The 26,518-nt window shown below is 50.9% G+C and overlaps 1 protein-coding gene across 4 annotated transcripts; it reads left to right on the top strand.

Annotated features, from left to right (window-relative positions):
• The first annotated feature begins 16,112 nt into the window (after window positions 1-16,112).
• Window positions 16,113-26,442, top strand: Irf5 (interferon regulatory factor 5). 4 transcript variants are annotated; one of them, XM_020160359.2, is made up of 9 exons: window positions 16,113-16,205; window positions 20,173-20,378; window positions 23,112-23,301; window positions 23,681-23,745; window positions 24,162-24,195; window positions 24,372-24,632; window positions 24,851-25,243; window positions 25,330-25,448; window positions 25,609-26,442. In XM_020160359.2, exons 2-9 carry the CDS (start codon window positions 20,184-20,186, stop codon window positions 25,855-25,857), a joined length of 1,506 nt encoding a protein of 501 aa, XP_020015948.2. In that variant the 5' UTR covers window positions 16,113-16,205; window positions 20,173-20,183; the 3' UTR covers window positions 25,858-26,442. The 4 variants fall into 4 exon arrangements, with proteins under 4 accessions (XP_020015948.2, XP_073919637.1, XP_073919641.1 ...); XM_074063536.1 differs by lacking the exon at window positions 16,113-16,205 and adding an exon at window positions 16,405-16,596; XM_074063540.1 differs by lacking the exon at window positions 16,113-16,205 and adding an exon at window positions 17,031-19,002.
• The last annotated feature ends 76 nt before the right edge of the window (window positions 26,443-26,518 follow it).

The raw sequence follows: 26,518 nt of genomic DNA, 5'->3' as shown, positions 1-26,518 counted from the left end.
TGGGGAAGCGTTCATGCTGTGGAGTCACTGGGTCAGTCAATGACAGGCACTAGCAAAGCTTAGTGGGCAGGAGAGAATGGTGGGGTATTCCTTCCCTGCCTCTGCTCTCCCTGGGCTCCCTAGGTACCACTGTTCCTTCCCCGTCTCCCTTCAGCCCAGGGAGTGCCAGTTGCTTCCCACGAATACGTTCCTTTGAGCCTTAACAGCCCTTGAAGCTTTCTTAACTGTGCCTTCTGATCTGCGAATAGCTCCTGCTTTCAGTTCTCTTCAGCTAAATCCTTCTGAGGGGAACTGGTCTTCAACTGATAGGCTCATTTAACCAGTACTCCACCAAGCTGTTTAATCTCCCTAAGGCAAACTCTTCCATCTGTAAAATGCAATACCTATCCCTTCTGGATGTTGGGACAATTCAGCAGGGACAATGAACAGGTAACACGTGCCTGACCTACGCTTGTGTCTGACATGCCACCCCCACGTGAGCTACTTAGTTCTTACTTCCTCTGGGTTGCACCCACAGAGCAGCAGGTTGGTTTTGGTTTTCTCTCTGGATTTGGTAGCTAGAAGCAAAAGGTTATTGTGAGAGGGACAGAGAGAAGGGACTAGCAAATGCTTAAAATTTTCTGTTTCATCTGATATCTTTCAAATCGTAACAGTTGTGACCAGTGAAATAAGGTATGTTCTATGAAGGCACTGAGGCAAAGCCCATACAGTGGTAAAAGCCCAGGGAGGTCTTCAACACTTCACCTGGCTCGTGCCATCCCACGCGATCACGTGTACAACATGTGATTTAGTTTGGGGGTGGTATGTAGAGCAGGCTAGGCAGGATTCAGCACCTGCTCCCACTTCCCCACAACTCTCGCTAGTTCACCTCCCAGTGACCTCTCCAACAGGGTTCCCATCTCAACCCTCCCAAGTCCCTACTGGCAGCATCACACCTACTCCAGGCAAAGGGGCCCCTGGCTGAGCAGCGGAGGGTGAAGAATGTGCTGTTTATCACAGGTGTGCAATTCCAACTCTACGACTCATATTCCACAGCCGGGCTACACCACCCCCAAATTCAGGCTGAGTAGCCCACCAATCCCCTTCAGGAAGGGTCTCCTTTGCCCATTCTTAAGGGACCCACCACAGGTCCACCTCCTTGTGTTCCTGACACAGTGCTGAGCTGCAGGATCCCTGATGAAGTATGAAATGACAATCTGCAAGCCGACAGAGTGACACAGTGAGGACAGTACTTCCTTGTTGACTAGAACCTGCTGGGATTTTAGAGTGTGTGAGTTTTTAATTTTGTTTTGCTTCTGAGAGAGACCAATACAGTCACATTGAAAGCTGTAGCAAAAAAGGAAGGAAGGAAGGAAGGAAGGAAGGAAGGAAGGAAGGGGAAAGGGAAGGAGGAGAGGAGAGTTGAGAGGAGAGGAGAGGGGAGGAGGAAAAGAAAAGAGAAACAGGCAGGGCACTGGTGGCTCACACCTGTAATCTTAGCTACTCAGAAGGCAGAGATCTGGAGGATCAAGGTTCAAAGACAGCCCAGGCAAATAGTTTGTGAGACCCTATCTTGAAAAAACCCTTCACAAAAAAGGGCTGGTGGTGTAGCTCAAGGTGTAGCCCGAGTTCAAGCCCCAGTGCTTAAAAAACAAAAAAAAGAAAGGAAGGGAAGGGGAAAAAGAAATTCACATGCCAACCAGCTCTGTAGGTGGGCAGTTTTCCAGACTGCCACAGTGGCCTCTGGACTCCGTGTTCTACAACCGAGAAGGGAGCTTTGCCCTCCCAGGAGTCTGATTGGCTTGAGCCCAGACTTCTCCAGTCTCTTCTGACTTTCTTTTCTGACCCCTGGAGATCCATTAGTGCCTGGAAAGGCTAAAAGGGTAAGGAATGAGGAGAGGAACTGTGTGGCCGCCTACCAGATTTCCCTCTTCTTCCCACCCTCTCCTCTTCCTCCTGTCATGCAGGCCCAGCTCTCAGGCTCCTACAGTGACTCCTCCACAGCCCAGTAGAACTTTTGGCAACGGTGGACCATGCAATATGGTGACCAGGTGAAGCTATAGTGCCTGTAACGTGACTAGACAACTAAGGATCTGAATTTTCCTTTCTGTTTTGCTGGGACTAGGGTTTGAACTCTGGGCTCATGTTTGCAAAGCAGGGACTTCATCACTTAAGCCACACTTTCAGTTCATTTTGCACTGGTTATTTTGGAGATGGGTGTCTCTCAAACTATTTGCCTGGGATGGCCTTGAACCTCGATCCTCCTGATCTCAGCCTCCCAAGTAGCTAGGATTACAGGTGTAAGCCAATGATACTCAGTCCTATTGCCTGTTTTTAGAGTATTTATCTTTTTCCTTTTCACTATTCAGTTGTAAGAGTTCTGTGTGTGTGTGTGTGTGTGTGTGTGTGTGTGTGTGTGTGTGCACATGTGCGCTGGGGATTGAACCAAAGGTCTTTCGTATGCTAAGCGTGTGCTCTACCTCCAAGCTCACACCCAACTCCAAGAGTTCTCTATATTCTAGATATCAGTTGCTTGCCAGGAATATGGTTAACAAACATTTTCCTCTATGGAAAATTCTGTGGGTTAGCTTTTCACTTTTTTTGTTTTTGGAGACAGGGCCTCACTATGTAGCCTAGGCTTGCCTTGAGCTCTCGACTTCTGTCTCAGCCTACTGATTGCTGTACCACCACCAGCTTCTTTTCACTTTTTTTTTTAATACAGATGGCATTTTTTGTAGTTTTATTTAAGCACAAATGAAACATGCACTGAACTGTCTGTTCATTTTCTGCGCTGTACAGACTGGCGTTGGGATTGGTGACGCTGAGACCAGTTGGGCAGCTCTTTCCATGATGGCTTTGCGGTTCTTGGAGGAACCTTTGTGATCAGTCTCCGCAGTGACATTTGTTGAATGTCAAGAGCATTTCCAGATCCTTGTTGCTGTGAACCCAGGAAATTCTAGAAACCACTAGGGATGTGTTTTGTCTGTTTTTTTATAGTACTGGAGGTTTGAGCACTGGGTCTTGCACTTGCTAGGCAGGGTCTCTACCACTTGAGCCATGCCCCCAGCACTTTTTGCTCTAGTTTCTTTTCGGATAGGGTCTTGAGTTTTTGCCTGGGCTGGCCTCAGACCAAGATCCTCCTACCTGTGCCTCTTGCGTAGCTGGGATCACAGGCTAGTATCACCGTGCCCAGCTTGTTTGTTGAGATGTGTCTCGCTAACAATTTTGTTCACACTTCTGGCCTCAAACCTCCATCCTCCTGAGCACTGGGATTCTTAGGCGTGAGCCACCACACCCAGATCCCGTGCTTTTCTTTTTCTTTTTTTTCTTTTGGCAGTACTAAGGCTTAAACTCAGGGCCTCACTTTTGCTAGCAAGCACTCTACTGCTTGAGCCACTCTGCCAGCCCAGCTGTTTCCTTGTTGCTCCCATAACTAGTGTGAAGATCTGACTCTTGAAGCTTCTCCACACCCTGTTGCCAGTACCTTGCCCTTAATTTTGACACATCCATCTGACTGGTGCAGGTAGATCTCTTGCTCCTCTTTCTGACAATCTCGGGCTTCATGAGTGGTCCGAGGGCAGCCATGATGCAGTCAGAGATGGAGCCACCTCTGGAAGCAGTGGGGAGGAAAAGGGATCTTTCCACTTTTTTGATGGTGTCCTTTGCTGCATAAAAGTGTCTAATCTTGATGAAGTCCAATTTATCTGTTTTTCTTTGTTGTTTGTGCTTTTGATGTCTTATTTAAAGAATTATTGCCTAATGTAAGGTTAGAAAGATTTACTCCTATAGGCTTTTAATAGTATTAATTCTTACTTATAAAACTTTGATCCATGTTGAATTAGTTCATGTATATTGTGTGGGAATATGACTCTGTTGTTAGGTGTATGTATATTTATTATTGTCATATTTTCCTGATGGACTATCCTTTTGTCATTATAAAATGTCCCTTTTATCCTTAGCACCTTTTGTTTTTGTTGAAAAATCTATTTTGTCTGTCTGACATTATATTGTCCTTCCAGTTTTCTTATTGTTGCTGTTTGCATGGTTTTTTTAACTTATATTTTACTTAAATAAATTTACTTAAACCTATTTGTATTTTGTATCTAAAGTTTGCTTCCCATATAGAATGCATATTGTTGGCTCTTGTTTCATGTTTTAAATTTTTGTTCATTTTATTTTTAAGGGTTTTTTTGTTGTTGTTGTTTATTTATTTATTTATGGCGGTAATGGGGTTTGAACTCAGGGCCTCACACTAGGCAGGCACTCTACCACTTGAACTGCTCCTCCAACCCTATTTTTTGTGTGTGTTGGAATTTTTTAAGATAGGGTCTTCCAAACTATTTTCCTAGGCTGGCTTCAAACTGCAATCCTCCTGATCTCAGTCTCCCAAGTAGCTAAGATTACAAGGGTAAGCCACTGGCTCCCAGCTTGTTTTGTTTTTATAAATATTTTTTCACCCAGTCTGACAATCTCTGCATTTTTGACTTGATTATTTAATCCATCCATATTATTGATAAAGTTAGGTTTATACCTTTCTTTTTACTTGCTTTCGTGTCTTTTTTTGTTCCTGTATTCTTCCTTTACTGCTTTCTTTGCATAAAGTGAACATTTCCAGTGTAACAACTTCCTTCCTTCCTTCCTTCCTTCCTTCCTTCCTTCCTTCCTCTCTCTCTTTTTTCTTTTTGTAGTACTGGAGTTTGAACTCAGGGCCATGGACTTGCTAGAAAGGTGCTCTACCACTACATTTAAATTTTTTAAATAATATTCTTGTTACTTTGTTTTAGGTGTTCTGTTAGTCATTCTCTGTCACTGTGACAGAATGAGAAAAACAACTTGAAAGGGGAAAAGATCTGTTTGGGTCTGTGGTTTCAGTCCATGGTTACATGGCCCCCATCACTTTGGGCCTGTGATGAGGCAGAGCGTCAGGGCTGGGAGTGATTGGTGAGGCAAACCTGCTCACTTTATGGCAGCTGAGAGGATGGAGAAGAGAGAGAGACACAGAGAGAGAGAAAGAGAGAGAAAGAAGGTGGAGGGGTGCCAAGAACCCCATATACCCTTCAAGGGTATGTCCTCAACAAAGCCTCACCCCTAAAATTTCCACCACCTCAAAATAGCACCATCAGCTGGAGACCTAGCATTCAACATGAGCTTGGGGGGACATTTAAGGTATAAACCATCACAGCTGTTTTCTTAGTGGGGTTCTGCCCTGGGGTTTGCCTGTGGACAGCTTACCACTTTGTGATTTTTTTTTTTTCTTTTTTGGTGGTACTGGGGTTTGAACTCAGGGCCTCCACTTGAACCACTCCACCAGCCCTCTTTTTGTGACAGTTTTTTTAGCGATAGGGTCTCTCAAACTATTTGCTTGGGCTGTTCGAACTGCAATCCTCCTGATCTCTGACTCCTGAGTAGCTAGGATTACAGGGGTGTGCCAGCCTACTAACATTCCTGTCCCATCCTGGCAATCTGTCTACAGGAAAGGCCTTGGGCCGAGGGTATAGACAGGAAAGTTGGTTGAGAAAGGATGGCCTTGGGTCAGGGGCCCCAAGGAGGAGGATTGAGGCATTCAGATAGCCACAGAGTAGCTCTAGTCAGCAAAATAAAGGCTGTAGCTTTGATGGGACTCAAGGGGTGCTGCAGAGCCCAGGGGATCACCCCAGATTTTATGAGTCAAGGCGGGTTTCCAGGCCCAGGAAAACACTCTTGAGATCTGTACATGACTGCTGACAGCTTTCCTGGTAACTACCCTGCTGCCTCCTCTCCTGCACCTTGAACTGTTCACCTTCCCCTCTATCTAGGGACAAACAAGGCCGTGAGGCAGGGCTCCCCCTTTCCTTGAGCATCCTAAAATTCAGATAGGGGATGAAGGGCAGTGTGGGGGATCAAATGGGGGGACCGTTGAAAGTGGAGGGCTGCTGTGTTCAGCAGGGCTCTATCCTTGAGCCTCCAGCCCCTTGTCACCTTCCTGGTATCCACCATCCAGTACCAGGAGTTGCTGTCTGCCAAGCTCTGGTCCAAGGAAGACATGGAGTATGATGTCCCAGACCCTTGGGGGACCTCCAGGGGAGGAAGCCTCCCATCCTACCTCTCACCCCAATCCCTGGGCCCTCTCTTGGACTCCAAAGACTGAATCTCCTAGAGGGGTGACTTACAAGCAGGCCAGGACTCGCAGTCGAGGGATTTATGCAGGACAAATACCTGTGCAAAGATGGGCAGGTGCCCAGCCCTGTCAGGGTGGAGGAGACAGTCCCCCTTCCACCAGGTGCCACCAGCCCTGCCTCTGGGGACTCTGAAAACATGCGTGGTCATGCTCGGTTCCTCCCACCAGGGGGCGTGCGTGAAGGCACTCAGCTGCTCCCTGCCGATGAGCACCATGGCTGTCACAAGCCCCTTGCTCCCCACTCAGCTGTCCCTCCCCTCCCCGGTGGCACCAACGCTTGACTGAGTCCCAAGAGCCCAGCCTGCTCCCTGAGCAGCCCAGATGGAGGAAGCAGGACTCAGCAGCCCAATCCTTGAATGGGTGTCCAGGGAGAGGGAAGAGGAGCAAGGCCCCTGCTGGACCATGCAGGCTCCCCGGTGCCTGGAGAGTCCCCCTGTCCCCTATCACATCTAATCCATAACCTCTTCTCACGCTCAGGCTCCAGAAATGGGTTCTCAGGAAGTAGTCCTTACAGGCCTAGAAGGATGGGAGTCCCAGGAAACCTACCCACCAGGTTTTAGTGCTTGTAGGAACCAGGTCCCCACTGCTTCCTTGTCATTTATCCATTTACAAATTCATCATTTATTCATTCATTCAGGAACTCCCAGCCTGGAAGAGGAGCTGGCACACTTGGCTGTCCCTGGGAAAAGCCGGGGGGTAGCCATGGGTCTCAGAGTCTGCTCCCCACGTAGCTCTGGCTTCTTCCCACTCCATCCTCTGCATTTTTCTGCTCACTGTTACCCCGAAGTCTGTGATCTCCTGGACTGACATGACTGGCTTCCCTTGACTTCCAGGTTCTGGATTTCATTGGATCTGGTTCACGGGAAGGCAGGAGAATGGACCTCATGGGGGATTTCTTCCTTCTGACCCTGACCTTGTGCCACAGCTCCTTGAGGGAGGCCCTTCTGAGGGTGGAGCTGAGTCCCTGCTGATTCTAGGCCCTGGGTGCCTGGAACTTCCACAGCAGCCCTGTAACCCTTTCCACACTACTGCAGATACTCCTTGACTAAACTCTCCTCTGGTCAAGACCACCTGTGCCCTGCCTGTCAGTCAGAGCTGCCCACATGAATGTGGGACCAAAGGAGCCAGGGTGGGGGCAGGGCACCACCTCCCTCCTTTGTGAAGAATACTTCTTGGACCTGTTTGTTTTCTTTCTCTTTTCTTTTTAAAATTGCCTAGTTTTATTTTAGACTTACTAAAAGAGTCCTTTAAGACATATTTATCACATATTATCTTTCGCTTTCTGTGAGACAGAAAATGCAAGCCCAATATATTAGTTAAGCTTTTCTAAAACTTTTTTTTTAAAGGTGGTACTGGGGTTTGAACTCAGGGTCTCACACTTGCTAGGCAGGCTCTCTACCACTTGAGCCGCTCTGCCAGCCCTGTTTTGTGTTTGGTATTTTTGAGATAGGGTCTTGCAAACGATTTGCCCAGGCTGGCTTTGAACTGTAGTCCTCCAGATCTCTGCCTCCTAAGATGCTAGGACTACAGGTGTGGTCCACAGGCACCTGGCTTTTTATTTTTGTTTATTTATTTATTTATTTATTTATTTATTTATTTTTGTAGCCTTGTGCTTGCTAAGCAAGTGCTCTACCACTTCAGCCATGCCTCTACCCCTTTTTGCTTTAGATATTTATCAGATGGGGTCTCACGCTTTTGCCTAAGCTGGCCCCAGACCTCAATGCTGCTATCTATGCTTCCCTCATAGCTGGGATTACAGACGTGTACACCACACTCAACTTGTTCTTTGAGATAAGGTCTCAATAACTCACTCCCCCTGTCCCGGACTGGCCTCAAACCAAGATGTCCATACCTCAGCTTCCCAAGTAGCTGGGATTACAGATGTGAACCTTGCCCCTTCTTGGTATTTAGAATTGTTAAGGGTTTTTTATTTGTTGCTTTTGAGACAGGGTCTTGCTACATAGTCCTAGCTGGCCTCAAACTCATGCTCCTCCTATCTCGGCTTCCCAAGTGCTGGGATTGCAGGCATGCACCACCAGGCCCCACATAGTTAAAAAATTATTCCTATTTATTTTAGATTTACGTATAATCAAATTCACTCTTCACAGTACAGCTCTATGCATTTTGGCAAAGGTAAAGCTGTGTCAAGACATGGGACTGCTCCCATCACTTCATGCTGTCCCTTTGCAGCCAGTCCCTCCCCTATCTTTGGCTCTGATCTGGTCCTTGAGGTTTGCCTAAAGTGTCCTCCTAGGCTGAGGCACTGGAAAGGGAGCACATATTCCCAGGCACACGGGCAACACTGGGGTCTGAGCAGAGGAAAGGAGGCTGCCTACAGCTGCTCCTTCTGTCCTCCGCCTTGCTGTGTCCGGCTAGAGAATGGAGAGAAAGTGAGAGTTGGGGAGGTATGTCCCAGGGGCAGCTTGGATACCTGCATGCTTCCTTGACTCCTCCTGCCCCAGGGACACAGCCACAATGGCTAGTCATGGTGAGGTGGCCCCGCAACAGTCCACAGGATGTGGTGTACAGAGCAGCCACTGCTGTGTTCTTTCCAGTCACTTGTACTGTGTGCCAGGCACTGGGCTAGGCTGGTCCTCACCACTGAGCAGTGCGTCTCTGCTGCTGACAGTGTATCATGAATTTACTGATGAGGACTCACTAATGAGGCTTCATTAGTGTTACATTTTATCCATCTGACTCCAACGTGATAAAACGTCATTCATAGTTTCATTGGCTTCAAAACTCATTAACAGTCCCCTTCGGGGACACTCTGCTCCTCCATGGCTTGGAGTGGGCTGCTGTCTACAAGAGGCCCCACCTGCCTACTGTAGTTTCCCTGACCCCCGAACCTCAGACCCACAGAGACTGATTGCACTTGCTCTCTGGTTGGCCCAGTCCCAGGGGGATGGAGTGTCCCTAAGCTTTCTGTCTCCATGCCCTGTCTTTCCTGGAACTCCTATGAGTGGCTCCTGCACAGCCTCCTCAGAATGAAAGGGCCGTGAGAATTCCCACGGCTCTTTCCTGAGTATCTTCCCACACTCCCCCCACCTCCGCCCCACCTCCATCCCTCACCAGTGGTCCCCAGACAAGCTGTCAGAGCAACCTCAGTGTCCCTGTGGCCTTGGGAATGCTGCTCCAGGAGAGAGGGGGAGAAGGTAGTCTGAGAAAAGGGGAGCCCAGGCTGGCAGACTAGCCTAAATGGGCCACATGCCCTCTAGCACCCTCAGTCCCTGTCTTCCCTGTATGGGGGTCTGGAGCCACATCAAGGTCCCAGCTGGCTCCTGTCTTGCAGAGGAGCAAAACGCACCAAGATTCCAGGACACCAACCTGCTGAGAACCTAATCCCAAGGTATGGCCAATTCCTCTTCCCTGGGAGGATCCAAGAGAGGAGAGGCCCCTGTCCCAGGGGTCTCCCCAGGGGCCTTTAGTCCCAGGTCTCTGTTTACTTTACTCTTTGCCCCCAGTATCTCAGGCTACAAAAACAGGAGACTAGCTGGGAGGGGGGACCCCACCCAAGGGTCCCAAGACCTGATACCCCCAGGGTCACAACACTGACCAGTTGACAAAGACAAACACCTGCCCCACATCTCTGCCTCGTCACTGGCCCCAAAAGCTCTCTTCCCTCCCCCTACCACACACTGAAATGCACAACCTACAGTCCCTCACACAGCCCACTTCTCAGGAGGCCAGAGGGACAGCTGGGACACTCCCCTCCCATCGTGACATGGGAGGGGTATTGCTCACCTTACTTGCCTCCTGTGACCTCACACCTCAGCAACCACAGGCCAGAGGGTGCCTCCTTAGGAGTCTCAATCATCCCTTCCCCTTCCCCCATCCAGGGAGCCCCTGTCATCTCCACACCCTGAGGCCTAAATGTGGGCTGAGGAGAGTCCCATGGCCTTGGGCCAATCCTGCTGTCCTGGCCAGAATTGAGTCTCTCCTACTTTCTCATTTCAGAGACTACCTCAGGGGACAAGCGTCCTGCCTAGGAAGATCCCTAGCCTTGGTTCTGAGTTGCAGAACCAAGGGATGGGTCTGGCTCCTAAGGACTGGAGAGCCTGGGGCTCCCTGTGTCTCCACTGTGTACTTGGATGGGACATCTCTCCCTGGTGGGGACACTTGAAAACTCTGAGCTTCACCCAGGCTCTCGAGACAAAGAGGACACACCACAGGTTCTCAGCTGGCTCCTGAGGAGCCAGAGCCCAGCCATTCTGGGCAGGAGTCCCAGAAGGCTGAGGTTCAAATCAAGACTTCCTTCTCTTCCTTTCCCTCCTCTCCCAGGTGCCTGAGGCACTATAGCAAGTCCTCCCCAGGTGACGCAGGTGTCTATGCCTGTAATCCTAGCTACTCAGGAGGCAAGTCCTCCAGGCAGGTAGGAGGGACCCCCTGGGCACTCTTCCATGGCAGAGCCCAGGAGTGGGGAGGGAAGTGGTTTGAGACAGTGCTGAGTTAAGCAGCAGCTGAGAGAGGCCAGTGTCTGGGTGCAGTGTCTGGGAGGGAGTCTGCCAAGAACAAGGATGGTGCTAAGCTAATGCACACCCAGGGGCCAAGCTAGGCGGAATCCCAGAGGTTGGTGAGACATCTGCCCACAGCTGCTTAGAGAAGTGCAGGCAATAATGAAACCCCAGCACGTGAGCGTTTAAAAGAGACAGGGAGGCAGGCACAGGAGATGAGCAACTCTGGCATTTTGGAGTTCCTGAGGGTCCCAGGGCCTCTTGAGCTATGGGTTCGAAGCACAGGGAAGGGGTTAAAGACAGAACAGTCCATGACAACGACATCAGGGACCAGCAATGGAAAAAGGAAGCAGCACTCATTCTCACTGGAGCTAAAGAGCAACAGAGAGAGCCTGGGATGGGCGAGGGTATCTGGACAGCTTCCTCCATCCCAGAGGGGTGAGTTGGCAGAGGTGGGTTCCCAAGGTCTGGAGAGGTCCATCTGACAGCGCGGGCTGAGCCAGGGACTTCTAGGTCACACGGCAGAAAGCTCCAGGGAGGCAGTAGTTAGTAAGAACCAGAGAGGAAGCCCCAGCTGTGGTGTCTGGATACTAATCGAAATAAAGCGACCAGGAACTGCAGGGTACACTTGACACAGAAACAGAGGGGCTATGTGAACAGCTCTGCTCTGACCCTCCAGCGACTCCCACCTCGAGCAAAGCCACAGCCTATGTGGTGATTCAGGAGGCCTCACCCAATTTATTGGATTTATCATCTCAGCCTGTAGATTGGAAGCTCCAGGAGGGCAGAGGGTTTTGGACAAAATAGTAAAATAGTTGTGTCCCCTTCTCCCCATCTGTGACATGGATATAACCAATCTCACTTTACAGAAGGGGTTGCAGGAAAGTATTTTTGCCTGAGGTTTCACAATTCTTGAGCGGCAGAGTCTACCATGTTGGACTCAGAGCTTGACATCCAGCCGACAAATTCTCAGAAACTTGGGATGTCTGAGAGACAGCCAGGCCTGGGGAAGCCCAAGTGGGTTTCCTGGAAGGGAGGTGCTGGAGCAAAGACAGCTGACATCTCCCAGGCCTGCACTGAAGGAGGCTGGCCTAGAAGTGGCAGGAGTCCCTGGTCTTCTGTCCTTCCCTGTCATTCTTAGTGGGTTTCTCTCAGTTCCCTCTGGTGGCATGGCTTCCCAGTCCCTCCCTGATCCTACTCACACATTCTGGCTTCTACTCAAGCAGGTGGGGTGCCTCTTACCACATACTCATTCTGGGATGTGTTGCCCCAGCCACAGGAAGTGGGGGGCAGGGGTCATCTTACTGTTGGGAGGGAGATACCTGAACTCATGGCCTCTAGGCGGCCAAGTCTCCTTGTGCCTCAAGAGTCCCTGCTCCCCCAAGGGGAACTGAGATTGATTTCATGGGGCCAGGCAGAGCCTCACTTCCCTTTTGCTGTCCTTGTACCCACAAGATAGTTCCGGGAGGCTGGGGGACCCATCGTACTTGGAAGAGCCAGAGTTCTGTTCATTGCCCTTCCTTCCTCCCCATGTGTGTCTCTGGCCCAGAGTAGTTCTTGGCTCAGAATCTCATTTAAGGAAGACTGGACCCCAATGGGGCAGGGCCCCTGCATAGCCCATCTACTCCTGGAGCCTCCCCCCAGTGCTGTGAGCCCAGAAATGTCATCTCCCTTTTAGAGACCAGGGGATGAGTAGCGTAACTAAAATGCAGCAGAGCCAGATGCAAGCTTAAGGGCAGCACTCTTTTACACACCACCCCTTGCCACCCTCTTCCCTTTTAAGAGTTTACCATGTGCCTTCATTTTGTAACTTATAAACAACTTTTGTCTTTCAAGACTTAAATTATAATTGGTGACTGTTTTTCCCCTTGTCCAAGAAAAAGGAAGAATTTAGCCTTTGATTAAAATATCAGCAATGAGTGGGCACTGGTGGCTCACACCTGTAATCCTAGCTATTGGGAGGCAGATATCTGGAAGATTGTGGTTAGAGGCCAGCCTGGGCAAACAGTTTGTGAGACTCTATGTTGAAAACACCCAACACAAAAAAAAGAGCAGGTGGAGTGGCTCAAGTGGTAGAGTGCCTGCCTAGCAAGTATGAAGCCCTGAGTTCAAACCCCAGTACAGAAAACAAACAAACAAACAAAAAACCCACCACCAACAAAACCACACACCAAAACACATAGCAGAGAAGAGTCTGGCCTCACCTACAAGTCTTCCACTGTTACGTTATTGCCATAGACCTTCTGAGTTGGTTTTCTTCCTGACGCTTTCTTTCGACACCTGTAGCTACTGGTAAGTGTTATATTTATACATTCAAAACAATTAATATTTCCATCGCAGTCCTAGATTGCCCCAGGCTCCTGTTGCACCCCACCACCCCCTTCCATCATGGCTCTTTGTAGGTGTCTCATGGAATCTGAGGCTGCCTCCCAAGGGGTTGGTTGGTAGACATGACACATTCCTGCCTCTAAGCTGTACTCGTCCTGTACCCTCAGGCCACCACGTTTTTGGTACTATAAAAGTGTTTTTTAAAACCCATTCATGAGAAGATGTCCAAACGACAATCTGACCATTTCGATACTCAACTGCACCTCTACACCTGAGTCCTTACAACTTGCAACCTGTGCAAGTTAGGGGTCACCCTGTCCCCCTGGCTACAGCTAAGAGCCGCAGAATCTGATTGTTGAACTCTGAGGCAACAGCTTTATTTTCCAAAGGCTCTTCTTCAGGCTTCATTGGTTGGGAAGGTCACAAACTCTCTCTTGCCTGGAAAACTCAGCAGTGAACATCCTTCCAAGATCCTTTTTTTTTTTTGAGACAAAGTCTCACTATGAGCCCAGGCTGGCCTCAAATCTGAGATTCTCCTGGCTCAGCCTTCCAAGGAATGGGTTTACAGGCAGTCATTGTCATGCCCCTGCTGACTCTTGTTGAAATTCGAAGACCCTAAAGGGAGAGGGCTGGGTGCAGACGCCTAGGTCTTGTGGTCCTTCGAACTGTGTGGCGGGGCCATTTGCCAATAAAAGAAGGCTCTTCCTGACTGCTGTTCCAGATATATTTTCTGTCAACATAGAATATTTTTCTATTAATCACAATTTACCTCCAATAAAGATTATCATTTTGTTTTAAAGGAAGAAGTAAGCCTGGCATGATGACACACTCCTGTAATCCCAGCACTTGGGAGGCTGAAGCAGGAGGATGGAAAGTTCCAGACCAGTTTGGGCTACATGATGATACCCCATCTCTTAAAAAAAAAAAAAAAGAAACAAAGAAAGATAGGAAGGAAGGAAGGAAGATAAAACAATTGAGCCAGCTACACTTTTATTTATTTAATTTGTCTCCTCTCAATATGCAGGCTGACCTCAAACTCATGCATGAACCTCCCCAGTGCAAGGATTACAGGAGTGTGCCACCATGCCCACCTCCATCCACAGTTCACATTTTTAAAATATGCAACAGAAGGGCTGGGGATGTAGTTCAGTGGTATAACACTTGCCTAACTTGCTCAAGGACCTGAGTTCAACCCCCAGCACCAAAACAATAACAACAAAACAAACAAGCAAACAAAACAAAACAAAAACCCAACAGAGTCGGGAGGGTATGACTCAGTGACAGAGTGCTTGCCTAGCACAGGAGGCCCTGGGTTCCTAGAAAAAAAGTAGTGACATACTCAGGAGATACAAATAATACATATACTTATTTCTGTTTTGTATTAGGGCAACAAGTGGGGAGGAGATACAGAGGAGAAATAAAGACAACAAAGCAGTCATTTCACTCATTAAAGACCAATCCAGGTATTCCTAGACAGACAGCAGAGGGAGAGGAGGAAGTCAAAATTCTGATTCAATTAACCAATATTGCTATATTTGTTAAAACTACAAGATTCTAAAATTTAAAGGGTAAATAGTCATATCTGAATTTATACATTTATTTATCTACAATTAAACAACTTGCAACTTTTCTTCATTAAAAATATTGGAGCTGGCAGATGGCTCAAGTGGTAGAGAGCCTGCCTAGCAAGTCTGAGGTCCTGTGTTCAAACCCCAGTACCCCAGTATTTTTGGATTGGCATGATGGTGCGTGTCTGTAGTTCCAGCTACTTGAGAGGTGGAGATTTGAGTCCAGCAAGGGCACAAAAGTTACCCCCATCTCAAAAAACAAGCTGGGGGTGGTGGGCCATGCCTATAATTCGATATACCTCCTGGGAGGCTGAAGTAGGAGGATCCAAGTCTTTGAGAACAGATCGCTGAGAGCCTACCTGAAAAGTAAAACTAAAAGCAAAAAAGGCGGGGGGCATGGCTCCAGTGCCTAGCAAAATTCCAAAAAGGGAAGGAGGGAGGAAGGAGGAAGGGAAGAAGGGAGAGAGGGAGGAAGGAAGGGAGGGAGGGAGGGAGGGAGGAAGGGAAGGAAGGAAGGAAGGAAGGAAGGAAGGAAGGAAGGAAGGAAGGAAGGAAGGAAGGAAGGAAGGAAGGAAGGAAGGAAGGAAGGAAGGAAGGAAGGAAGGAGAGAGAGAAATCTTAAATTAAGCTGGGATGGTGATGGTGATGCACTCTTGATCCCAGCTCCTCCGGAGGCTGAGGCAGGAGGATCACTTGAGTTGGATCGCTCAGGCGTTGAAGAACTCCTGGGCGACATGGTAGGGCTCCAGCTCAGGTAAGGAACAAAAAACTAATCTAAAAATTACAATATGGCTGGGGATGTATTCAGTGATAGAGCACTTGCCTAGCACTCACGGTCCTGGGTTCCATCTTCAGTAATTAATAAATTAATAAAAATAAAATTATACAAAAATGGACAATGAAAAGACAGGAGTGGCCCATGAGTAAGCTGATTCGTGTGGAAACCAGGCATTAAGATCGCAGGTAGAAACAGGGCAAACCCCATCTAGAAGGAGAAGTCAGGGTAGACTTCCCAGAGAAGGTGATGTTGCAGACAAAGAACATTTGAAGAGGGGGAGTTGGAGTTACCAAGCAAAAAAATGCTCCAGAAGGAGCAGGATGTGAGAAGACTGAGGTCTATTCATTCATTCATTCATTCATTCATTATGGCGAACCCATGGTCCCGGTAGAGGGGAAAGAGGAGCCAGGACTGGCGACTACACGCTGACTCTGAGAGCACGGGACCCTGGAGGGGTTGGGGTGAGGCAGGTGAAGGGACCGAGGATGAGGAAGGGACGATGGCCCGCGGACCCCGGCCTGCAGGCACGTGAAGGAGGAAGAAGTGTGCGGGAGGGCCTGGCTGCCAGTGGCCTCGGGGACGCCTGGGTGAGGGTGCGGGCTGGGGAAGCCCCGGGGGCGGGGGACAGTTGTCAGTTGACAGCTTTGCGGCTCCAGATCCAGGAGTCCAGTGGTCGGCCCAGGGCCCTGCGCTTTCCCCGGAAGCCCGGGTACGCGGTCTCGGGGTCAGTGCGGGGCCCGGGGTGGCTCCGCGGGGCGGGGCGGGGTGGGGCGTCGCCGAACACCGAGGCTGGCGGCGGCGACCCGGGGCGGGGGCGGCGCGATGCGGAAGTGCCGGGCCGGCTCGGCGCCCCGCGGGACGCGCAGCTGCGGGAGGGCGCAGCTCGGCCCCGCCGCCCGGCCGGAGCTCGGGGCGCAGCCGCTCGGGCGCCCCGCAGGCAGGTAGGTCCCGGCCACCGGAGGGAGGTGGGAGCCGCACCCCGCTTCCGCCAGCTCACCTCCCCGGGGCACCTGCCGGGAGAGCAGATGGGGTGCGCGTCCAGTGCGCCTGGTGACCAGACTCGGGCCCACCGCAGGGCGTACGCCTGTAAGGTGCGATCAGCTTGGGGTGCTGGGCACCGGCCGCCATCGCCCCGCAGGCGCACGCCGCGGAGTGGGCACCGCGCGGGCCGCCAAGTCTGTCGCTTCTCTCCCTCCGCCTCCCCATCACCGAGGACCAGGAGCGCCCCGCGCGGGCAGGAGTCTCACTAGGGCCATCGAGAAGCGAGGCCCTGTCCCCTCCTTTCGGGGCGCTACGCATCCTTCCTTCCCGGGGCACCCTTCACCCTTTCGGGTAAGAGGTTTAGGTTTCAAGCAGTCACTCTCCCAGAGATCTTAAGGTCAATGACGGAAACTTGCGCGACTTGAGTTTGAGGGACAGGCAGGTCCTTTGACTAGTGGCCCAGAAACGCGGACGCTCCCAGCTGCCGAGAAGAATCGGGGCGCAATACTTCTTGGGCTAGTTTCTTTTCTGCCTACCCCTGAACTTAAGAAGGAAACTTAAGACGGAAACACTGAAGAATCTAGAAGTGGAGGAAAAGTGAGACTAGTGTGGCCGCAACGCGGGGGAGGACATAGCGAAGGCCTTTGCCCACCCCCTCCTCCCCCCCGCACAGGTGTCTTTCGGACCCCGGAGGGCCGGGAGCGGAGGTGGGACTGGGGACTTTCCTGGTCTCAGACTGGCACAGCGGGGAGGGGTAAAGGGCAGGGGCGCCAGCAGCCGGAGGAGCCATGGGGGACAAACCCTAAGCCGGTGCCCCGGGCTGGCTCTGCGGGCTGGCCCAAGGGGATGGGCCTCCTGCTCCGGGAGGAGCCTGCGGGGGGTGGCCGCGCCGACCCGGCTTGGTCTGGGCTCCAGAGCGTGGATAAGTGGACAAGGCTAGAAAGGGTGTGGGCTGAGCAGATAGAAGCTGGAGGCCCTCAAGTGGAGACCACGGGGCCAGACACAGAATCCCTGTCACCGCCCCTTAGGCTCCCCGCTGGAGACTAGAGAAGTGGTGGGAAATCACCCCTTTTTACTTAATGACCCTAATTTGGGATTTTCCCCTGTACTCTGTCTTTCCTCCACCTTGCCCCGGAGGGAGATGAGAGAGGCTTTTTTCTGCAGCACCTGCTGCCCCAGAGTCTCAACCTGTCTGCGCTTCAAGGAGGACAGGGCCAAGGGTGCGTCAGCTCATCTGGAGAGGAGGAATTCAGGGTCACACCCGGTGCAGGGAACCCCTTGCCTTCTCCCCTGTGCTGGATGTGGGGTTTGCAGGGAGACCAAGTGAACCAAACAGCCCAGGAGGTAGCAGGAGGCTGAGGCTCTGCCTCTACTACTTCCACTACTGCATCTTTCTCCCCAAGCACAATGTGCTGCTCTTGGTGTTCCAGCGGTTTAGGTGGCCTCTCCTGGGACTTCAGCAGCAAGGCCCTTGGGTGGGGGAGTGAGGTCTTCCCACCCCAGCAGGAGCTCCTGGGCTGCCCCCTCTGGATGCTTCAATGCCTGACCCACTTGTGGGGGTTTCCTCAGCAACCCACACCCCTTTTGACTTTTCCCTGGAAGGTGACAGAAAGCACTGTTAGTTTTCCAGGGTTCAAATCCACAAACCTATGTCTGGGGGCTGCATACATTTCACCCCCAGCTTCCAGATCCCAGAGAAGGCAGACACTGAAATTCAGAACTTTCAGACATGGGTTGGTCTGAATCAAATCTAAGCCCACTTTTGAGCAGGAAGAAACTTCTCTGGTCCTGCTTAGGGGAAGGACTTCGTAGGCCTGTTGTGCATGGAGCCCCTTGAGGCTCAAGACCCTTCTGTAGCTTGGTGGTCAGACTCTCCTGGCAGTGGGCTTAGTATTGGGGCTTTTCCAAACCCTGTCCCTAGGCCACCTGAAGGGATGGCAACTTTCTAACACTGAAGCCAGAATAATAATTTCAAAACCTTGCTCTGAATTAAACAGCAGCATTGGGCAGGGCCACATAGCTGAACTGGTCCATGGCTCCTTTGCCCTGAAGTAGGGAGCAGAGGAGTAGGCCTTTCTGGTCTCCCCAGCTACCCCACCCCAGGCCAGCTGCGGGCCTGACCATGTATGCGTCATCGGGTAAATTACCCACCCTTATGTCGCCAGAACTTCCTACTGTCTACCCTCATGTAGCCAAAATTACTTGCTGCTGGTCACTGTCAGCCCCCCATTGTATGATCAAGGCCTCTCGGAGGCTACAAATATGAACATGGGTGACTGAGGCTAACAGATGTGAGCCACGCCAAATGTGTCTTGATTGCCAGGCTTGGGAGGTGGGGAATGACCTAGGGAGTGGAAGGTTGGAAATGTGGTCTTGGGAACCCACTTACAATTTTCTCTGAGTCCCCTCCCTCCTTCCGTCAGTGCACAGTGAGTCAGGTTACTGAGTTGTCCCATCAGGCCACTTTCATTTCCCCTGGGGCAGGGTGGAGGCTGGTGTAGAAAGAGGAACTGAACCACAGGCTCCTTAGGCCTGGGGGCAGGGATAGAAGCCTTCCCACCCTCTGTGAGGCTGGCCTTACATGGGTCCCTAGCAGCTGAGCTGGGCACTCCTCTAAAACCTGCAGAGGGACACTCCAAGGTGGTACTAGGTGGAGAATTTCATGGGAAACTGAGGCTCCGTGATGCAAGACCCAAGCAAGCCTGCTCAACCCTTTGTTCTTTGCTGAGCAACAGGTTCCAATCTGAGGACCACATGGTATGATGGCTCCATCCTTTGTGTCTCTGACCATGTAGTCACAGAGTTAAGGGTCAAGAGCAAGGGGGGAAGGGAAACTGCCCAGGGATGAAGAGGGGTGGGGAGGGGGCAGCAGACTATGAGAGAGTCAGGTTCTGGTTCTGGAGAGGGGATGGGCAGGTGGAAGGGAGGGCACAAGGGCTTCATGTGTCTTGCTGGCCTGACTCTAGTGAAGCAGAGACAGTGGTCTGGGGAGGGGACTCCCCTTGGGGAGCTCTTAGACCTTGGCTCGGTACTTCCTGTATGCTGAATGAATGTGGGAACAGGGGCAGGAACAAGAAATAGGGATATATACTGGACTGGAGGTGTGGCCCAAGCAGTAGAGTTCCTGCTTTCCAAGAGTGAAGCCTTGAGTTCAAACCCCAGTCCCACCAAAATAAGTAAATAAATAAATGAAGGGATACTGATGACTTTAGAGGGTAAAATTAAGCTTGGTGGCCACTATCCTTGCAGGAGGCAGATTGAGTGGGTTGATAGGATTTCTCTAAAGAGGTCAAGCCTTCATCCCTGAGGGAAGCTGAGGAAGAACAGAGGCCCTGAGAACTGGTTATGGAAACCCACCAGTTCTACTTTTGTCTAAGGCCAGGTTTTCTAGAAGCCTGAGATAGGATTCTTATTTAGAGGACTTGCTGAGGGGTTTCCAGGGGAAAGAGGGAGAACCCAGGGAGGGAAAGCTGAGCAGGAATGGGATGAATCAGCTGATCTCACAGGAGCATTTATTGTACTTTAATTTGAGGGAGCCAGGTTTTTGTTCCAGGTGTGAAGCAGTCACTGGCCATGGGCTGTCCATCCTGAGTGTTGGTGGCCTAACCTGTGAAGTGAGGCACTAGGAGTGATCTCTGGCAAAGGGGCAGCCAGGTTCTGTTAGCAGTTAGAGAATGGATGCCCAGGCCTGGTAAAGGGCACCTGGGGACAGTGCCTGAGCATCCACTAGCAAAGAGCTCTCCCACTCTCTGTCACAAAGCACTCATTGGGTGACTCTGTGACAAGAAAGTTGAGAGTTGGAAAGGACACTTGACTCTGAACACCTGGATGGATGGAGAGACTGTTGACACCTCAAGGCCCTTCTGCCAAGGGCAAGGGAGTGTTTCACTGTGAATCTGCTGAGTTATGCCTTCCTTTCTCCTGCAGAGCCCTTTACCATGAACCAGCCGGCCCCTGGGGCTCCCCCGCCACCCCGCCGTGTGCGGCTGAAGCCCTGGCTGGTGGCCCAAGTGAACAGCTGTCAGTATCCAGGGCTTCAGTGGGTCAATGGGGAAAGAAAATTCTTCTATATTCCTTGGCGCCATGCTACACGGCACGGCCCCAGCCAGGACGGAGACAACACCATTTTCAAGGTAAGCCCTGGATGGGCTGCTGCCTGGACTCCGTGTGTCTTGGTACTCCCTTCCCAGAGAGGGACACAAATGCCTACACATCACCTGGTGGCTGCCCACTCTCTTAGCTATCCTGCTCAGGGACACCAGCCTAATCTAAGGGGACACAGGCATAGCCACCAGGCTCCCCTTTTCTAGCGTGTAGCCCAGAGGTGAGGACTGAAGGTCCCTGGGAGACTTTCTGGTAGCTCCTTCTACCCACCCCTCACTCTTGCCTCACTCCTGTTGCATAGGAGCCCACGTTCAGTACACACATACCCTAAATGAAGCCACCAATTCTCTCTGAATCTTAATGCTGAGCAGGATCCACTACCATAGCTTTTCAGTATTACAGTACAAAATGTAACTGCTACCAGGTGCTGGTGGCTCACACCTGTAATCCTAGCTACTCAGGAGGCGAAAATCAGAAGGATTGTGGCTCAAAGCCAGCCTTGGGCAAATAGTTCGGGAAACTCTATCTTGAAAATACCTAACACAGAAAATGGTTGGTGGAATGGCTCAAGTGGTACAGTGCCCATCTAGAAAGCATGAAGCCCTGAGTTCATGCTTTTGAGTACCCTCAAAAACAAAATATAATTCCTAGTATTTTCAGTTTTCTGCATGCATATGTGAAGTGCAAAATCAGAACCAAGCAACATTCTCTGTTTTCTAACCTTCATTTTTTTTTCACCCTTACATCAGGATTGTCTTTCCCTTCCAGCGTATGTCCATATCACTTTTAGTGACTGTTGAATATTCCACTTGAAGAATTTAGCACAATTCAGTTACCCAGTCCTGGGTTTTGGGCACTTTAGGTTGCTTTTAGTGTTTCAATGTTAACCACATTACCAGGCTGGAGGTGTGGCTTTAGCAGTTGAGCGCCCGCCTAGCAAGTGCAAAGTCCTGATTTCAAACCCCTGTACCCTCAAAAACAAAACAAAAACCACACACAGTAGCAAGAATCCCCATATTACCATGTAGGTCTCCTAACCTTTACCTTTTGTCTTGTTTTGGGTGGGGGGGACTGGGGCTTGAACTCAGGGCTTCATGCTTGCTAGGCAGGCATTCATACCACTTGAGCCACTCCACCAATCCTTTATTTGTTTTAAATGAGTTCCTTGAGGCTAGTACCGCAAGTTAAAAATTGCTGGCCCGTTGCATCTCAGCCCTTTTACCTAAGATCAAATGTAAAAATTGCTGGGTCAAAGAGAATGCTTCTAGTAAGAATGCTTCTAGCAAATTCCAGTACCACCAGAGAGAGAGAAAGAATGCTTATTTTTTAAAACTTTGGATACATATTTCTTAGTCTGTACTCGGTCCTTACCTTTTAAAATTTCTTATTCAAATCTATTTCTTATTTTTAAAGTAGATAACATAAGGTTTCAAAATTTTTAAAATATAAAATGGTCTATAGCGAAGTCTCCCACACTGGCTTATGGAGTGACTAAAGTGGTAGAGCACCTGCCTAGAAGGTGGGAGGCCCTAAGTTCAACATCCCAGTGCCACCACCACCAAAAAAAACCAAAGGCTCCCACCCCTGTCCAGAGCTATCGGCTCCTCCCTAGAGGCAAAAGTACTACCAGGTTCCTACTTATCCTTCCTGTGAGATTTCTGAGCATGCAGAAATAAGCAAATACCAATCTTCCTTCCCCCACTTTTCACAAGAATGCTAGAGATATAATACTCTGCATTTCACATTTCTTGAAGATCACATGTCAGTATAGGAAAATACTTTATTTTTTCCTGCACATTCTGTGAGTTAGCCATAATTTAACCAGCTCCTCATTGATGGACATTGGATATTTCAGATCTTTTGTTTTTTATAAATAATACTGCAATGGATATCCTTGTGTATGCAAAATTTTATAATTCTATAGAAATCTAGTTTAAAGGGTAGAACATTTGTAACCCTGACCTCCAAAATAATAACGCCAGTTGGGGATGTGACTCAGTGGTAGAGTGCATGCTTAACAAACGCAAGGTTCTGCATTCCATCCGAAGCACCACAAAAAAGTTAATAATACCAACAGCTGGCACAGGCACAGCTCTGAGCGCCTTATGGGCATTGACCCCAAGTCTTCACTGCCACTCATTGAACAGGTACCATGAGGAGGAGGCTGAGGCAAAGAAAGGCAGAGAGACACGGCCAGCATGCAGCTGCACATTGCGGCTTCAATCATGTGCCCTTATCCATCACGTTCCATTGTCCTCCTTAGAGACAGTACCTCTTTGACCTCCCAGGGGCACTGACTGGATGACTCATGTCGATTTCATTGAGCTTGTTAGAATCTGAGCACTGGAGAAGTCCAGTCATACATATGCTGATGCAGGCAAGGCCTCAAGCTGAGCAAGACTCTCCCTATGGCTGAAGGTGTCAGCAGTGACTCCTGTAAGACTGGAGGCTGGCTGGAGTCTTGGTGATGGGCGAGGTTCTCTGTGATCTCTCTCTCTCTCTGTCTCTGTCTCTCTCTCTCTTTTTATGGTACTGGGGTTTGAACTCAGAGCCTACACCTTGAGCCACTCCACCAGCCCTTTTTTGTGAAGGTTTTTTCTGAGATAGGGTCTTGCAGACTATTTGCCCTGACTGGCTTCGAACCGTGATCCTCCTGACCTGTGCCTCCCGAGTAACTAGGATTATAGGTGTGAGCCACTGGCACCTGGCTGCTCTGTGATCTCTTGATCTCTGTGATCAGCTGTCCTCTCTTCCTGCCCAAGGCCTGGGCCAAGGAGACGGGGAAATATACCGAGGGAGTGGATGAGGCTGATCCGGCCAAGTGGAAGGCCAACTTGCGTTGCGCCCTTAATAAGAGCCGCGACTTCCGACTCTTCTATGATGGGCCCAGGGACATGCCACCTCAGCCCTACAAGATCTACGAGGTCTGCTCCAATGGCCCTGCTCCCACAGGTATCATGCCTGGCCCTGTGTGAACACCTGAGAGGCTATGCTATGACATCCTGGGTTCAGGAAGGGCCAGGGCTCCTCCGGCATGTGGTGGTCCAGCTCATGCTCCCAGGGTTCCCGGGAGTAGCTGGGAATGAGATCAGGGCCCCAGATGCTTTCTCACTACTGCCCTTATACTATGCTCTTGGCTTCAGGGGAGGTCCCTTCTGCTTCCTAGTGGTGGAACCCTTCACTTCACCCTATGTTTGGGCAGCTTGAAGGAGGATAGAGCCCCAACTAGAGTTTTGGGCAAGCTTTTGGGCTGCCTAGATGGAGCCTTAGGCTGGCCTGGCTCCTGCTTTGCCACTAACTCCCTCCTGTCCTGTTTTTCTCTCCCTTGCAGAGTCCCAGCCAGTTGAGGATTATACTGTAGGTACAGGAGAGGAGGAAGAGGAGGAAGAGGAAGAGGTACTTGGGGCAGGACAGTGGGCGGGGTCTATTCTCATCTGAGCTGCATGCATTGGCCAGTGAGATGCCAGACCTGGTGAGGTCTACCGCCCCCCCTGCTTTAGGGTGAACAGTCTCTTCCCTCTGGAGCCTGCTGTCCTAAGTAGTAGCTCTTCTCTGGGTTGTCCCAGAGATAGGAACAAAGTGCCCACCTTGTCCCTCCCCATGGCTTTGTTGTTACAGCACGTCACACATTGGGCCATTGGGGCTTGGTGGATACTGCTGTCTGAAGAGGCACTGAGGGCATTCATGACCTGCTGGGATGGAAGGCAGGGTTTGACCTCACTGAGCTCAAGCTGCAGGAATTGCCTTGTGCTATTTCCTCTGTGTCAGATCAATTTAATAACCTGTCCTCCTTACCTGTGTCTTCCCTTCAGCTCCAGAGGATGTTACCTGGCCTGAGCATCACAGGTGGGGCAGGGAAGTGGTGTGGTTGGGGGTCTAGCATAAAGAGAAGTGACAGGTACCATAGGTACCCAGAGAGGGCAAAGGGAAGGCTGAGGGGGAGGCAGGTCTGGGAGTTGGTGGGTCTGGGAGGCAGTTGCTAAAGGTGGCACTAATAGCTGTGTCCACCCCACCCTCTGTAGAAGCAGTGGGGCCTGGTCCCCCCATGGCACCTTATTCTTTACCCAAAGAAGATGTCAAATGGCCACCTGCTCTCCAGCCACCTGTGGGGATTGGTCCTCCTGTCTCAGACCCCAGTCTCCTGGTCCCTCCCCATGGCACCTCTGCTGACTTTGGGCAGCTTCCTCCTGAGGTCTTGGAGCCTGAGCCCCTGGGTAACAGCCTGTCTGCTGTGGGCGAACAACTCCTGCCCGACCTGCTGATCAGCCCCCACATGCTGCCCTGTAAGGACCTTGGTGGGCTGGGTGGACTGGCAGGATAAAGCAGTGCTGGAGGTTGAGGGCAGGGTTTCAAGACAGGCAGAGAATGGTGGAAAACAAGCTTTCCCGCCAGTCTCCCCTGGATGAGAGAGAGTGGGAGACTGACGAGGCTGGGCCTGCCAACTGTGCAGAACAGGAGTTACGGGTCTCAGGCCCACATGGCCTGCTTCTCTGCCCCACAGTGACTGACCTGGAGATCAAGTTCCAATACCGGGGACGGCCACCCCGGGCCCTCACCGTCAGCAACCCACATGGCTGTCGGCTCTTCTACAGCCAGCTGGAGGCCACCCAGGAGCAGGTGGAACTCTTTGGCCCTGTGAGCCTCGAGCAAGTGCGCTTCCCCAGCCCTGAGGACATCCCCAGTGACAAGCAGCGCTTCTACACGAACCAGCTGCTTGATGTCCTCGACCGCGGGCTCATCCTCCAGCTACAGGGCCAGGACCTGTATGCCATCCGCCTGTGCCAGTGCAAGGTGTTCTGGAGCGGGCCCTGCGCCTCAGCCCATGGCTCGTGCCCCAACCCCATCCAGCGAGAGGTCAAAACCAAGCTCTTCAGTCTGGAGCTATTTCTCAATGGTGAGCCCCATACTGTGCTTCTCCTGGCCACCTCTTGCCCAGGGCACAGTACTAGCTTCTGACAAGGGGACTTGATCTTGATGCAGAGCTCATCCTGTTCCAGAAGGGCCAGACCAACGCCCCCCCACCCTTCGAGATCTTCTTCTGCTTTGGGGAGGAGTGGCCTGACCACAAACCCCGGGAGAAGAAGCTTATTACTGTCCAGGTGCGCCCCCAGTCCCACTCTGCTGTGTGGCCTGGGTGGAGGTCGGGCCCTCTGAACAGGATAACGGGGCTTAGAGGAAGAAATCTACCACTTGCCCCTGGTGAATGCCCTCATGCATTGGCAGCTTGTCTCCTTGTCCTGTCTCCTCTTTGCCCTCCAGGTGGTGCCCGTTGCAGCTCGGTTGCTGCTGGAGATGTTCTCAGGGGAGCTTTCTTGGTCAGCTGACAGCATCCGGCTGCAGATCTCAAACCCAGACCTTAAAGACCACATGGTGGAACAGTTCAAAGAGCTCCATCATATCTGGCAGTCTCAGCAGCGGCTGCAGCCCCCTGTGGCCCTGGCCCCTCCTGTGGCAGGCCTTGCTGCTGGCCAGGGGCCCTGGCCTATGCACCCAGTTGGCATGCAATAACGAGGTCTAGGCATTCCTGGGTAGCAGTATGGACAGATATGGTAATGGGGTGGCCCCAGCAGGCCTGGCTGGCTACAGGTTGGCTCTGAGTTTCCTGGAAGTGGATTTGGACTGAGAACAGAGAAAAGAGGCCTAAATGGCAGGCTTTCCCTGAAAAATCTTTTCTTTGAGGGCTTTGTCTTTCTGGGCTTGCTCTGCTCTTCCTGCCTCTAGTGAAACTCAGTCAGCAGCCCCAGGGAGCAAGGAAGGAGGGGACCTAGTTACACAAGGCAAACTGCCCCAGGGTGGCCCACACTTACGGTTGCCCTATTTCCTCTAGCAAAGAGTCAAGGAGTGTTGTGGACCAGGTAGCCCACAGCAGGGCTTCTGCAGGGCATGGGCCTGATTGAGGGGTTCCTTAGTTTGTGCCTTGCTTCTTCATCTTTCTTCCTCCTGAGATGGATCTGAGCCTTTAGATATCAACAGACACTTAGGGCTGGCAGCTGCTCCCGCTCCCCTTCAGAGTTGTAGAACCTGAGATAGAAAGAATTTTATGTATTTTTTGAGTAATAAATGTTAAAAGTGGACTCAGTTGTTTCTTTACTTTTTCCAGGGAATCATTTCATTGATTTTTTTATTTTATTTTTACTGTTTTGACAGTGCTGGAGATCCAACCCAGGGC

The sequence above is a fragment of the Castor canadensis genome, chromosome 2 (assembly GCF_047511655.1).
Source record: "Castor canadensis chromosome 2, mCasCan1.hap1v2, whole genome shotgun sequence".
Classification (NCBI taxonomy): Eukaryota; Metazoa; Chordata; class Mammalia; order Rodentia; family Castoridae; genus Castor; species Castor canadensis.
The sequence above is the reverse complement of the archived record's forward strand: the minus strand, read 5'-3'. Positions and strand labels throughout refer to the sequence as shown.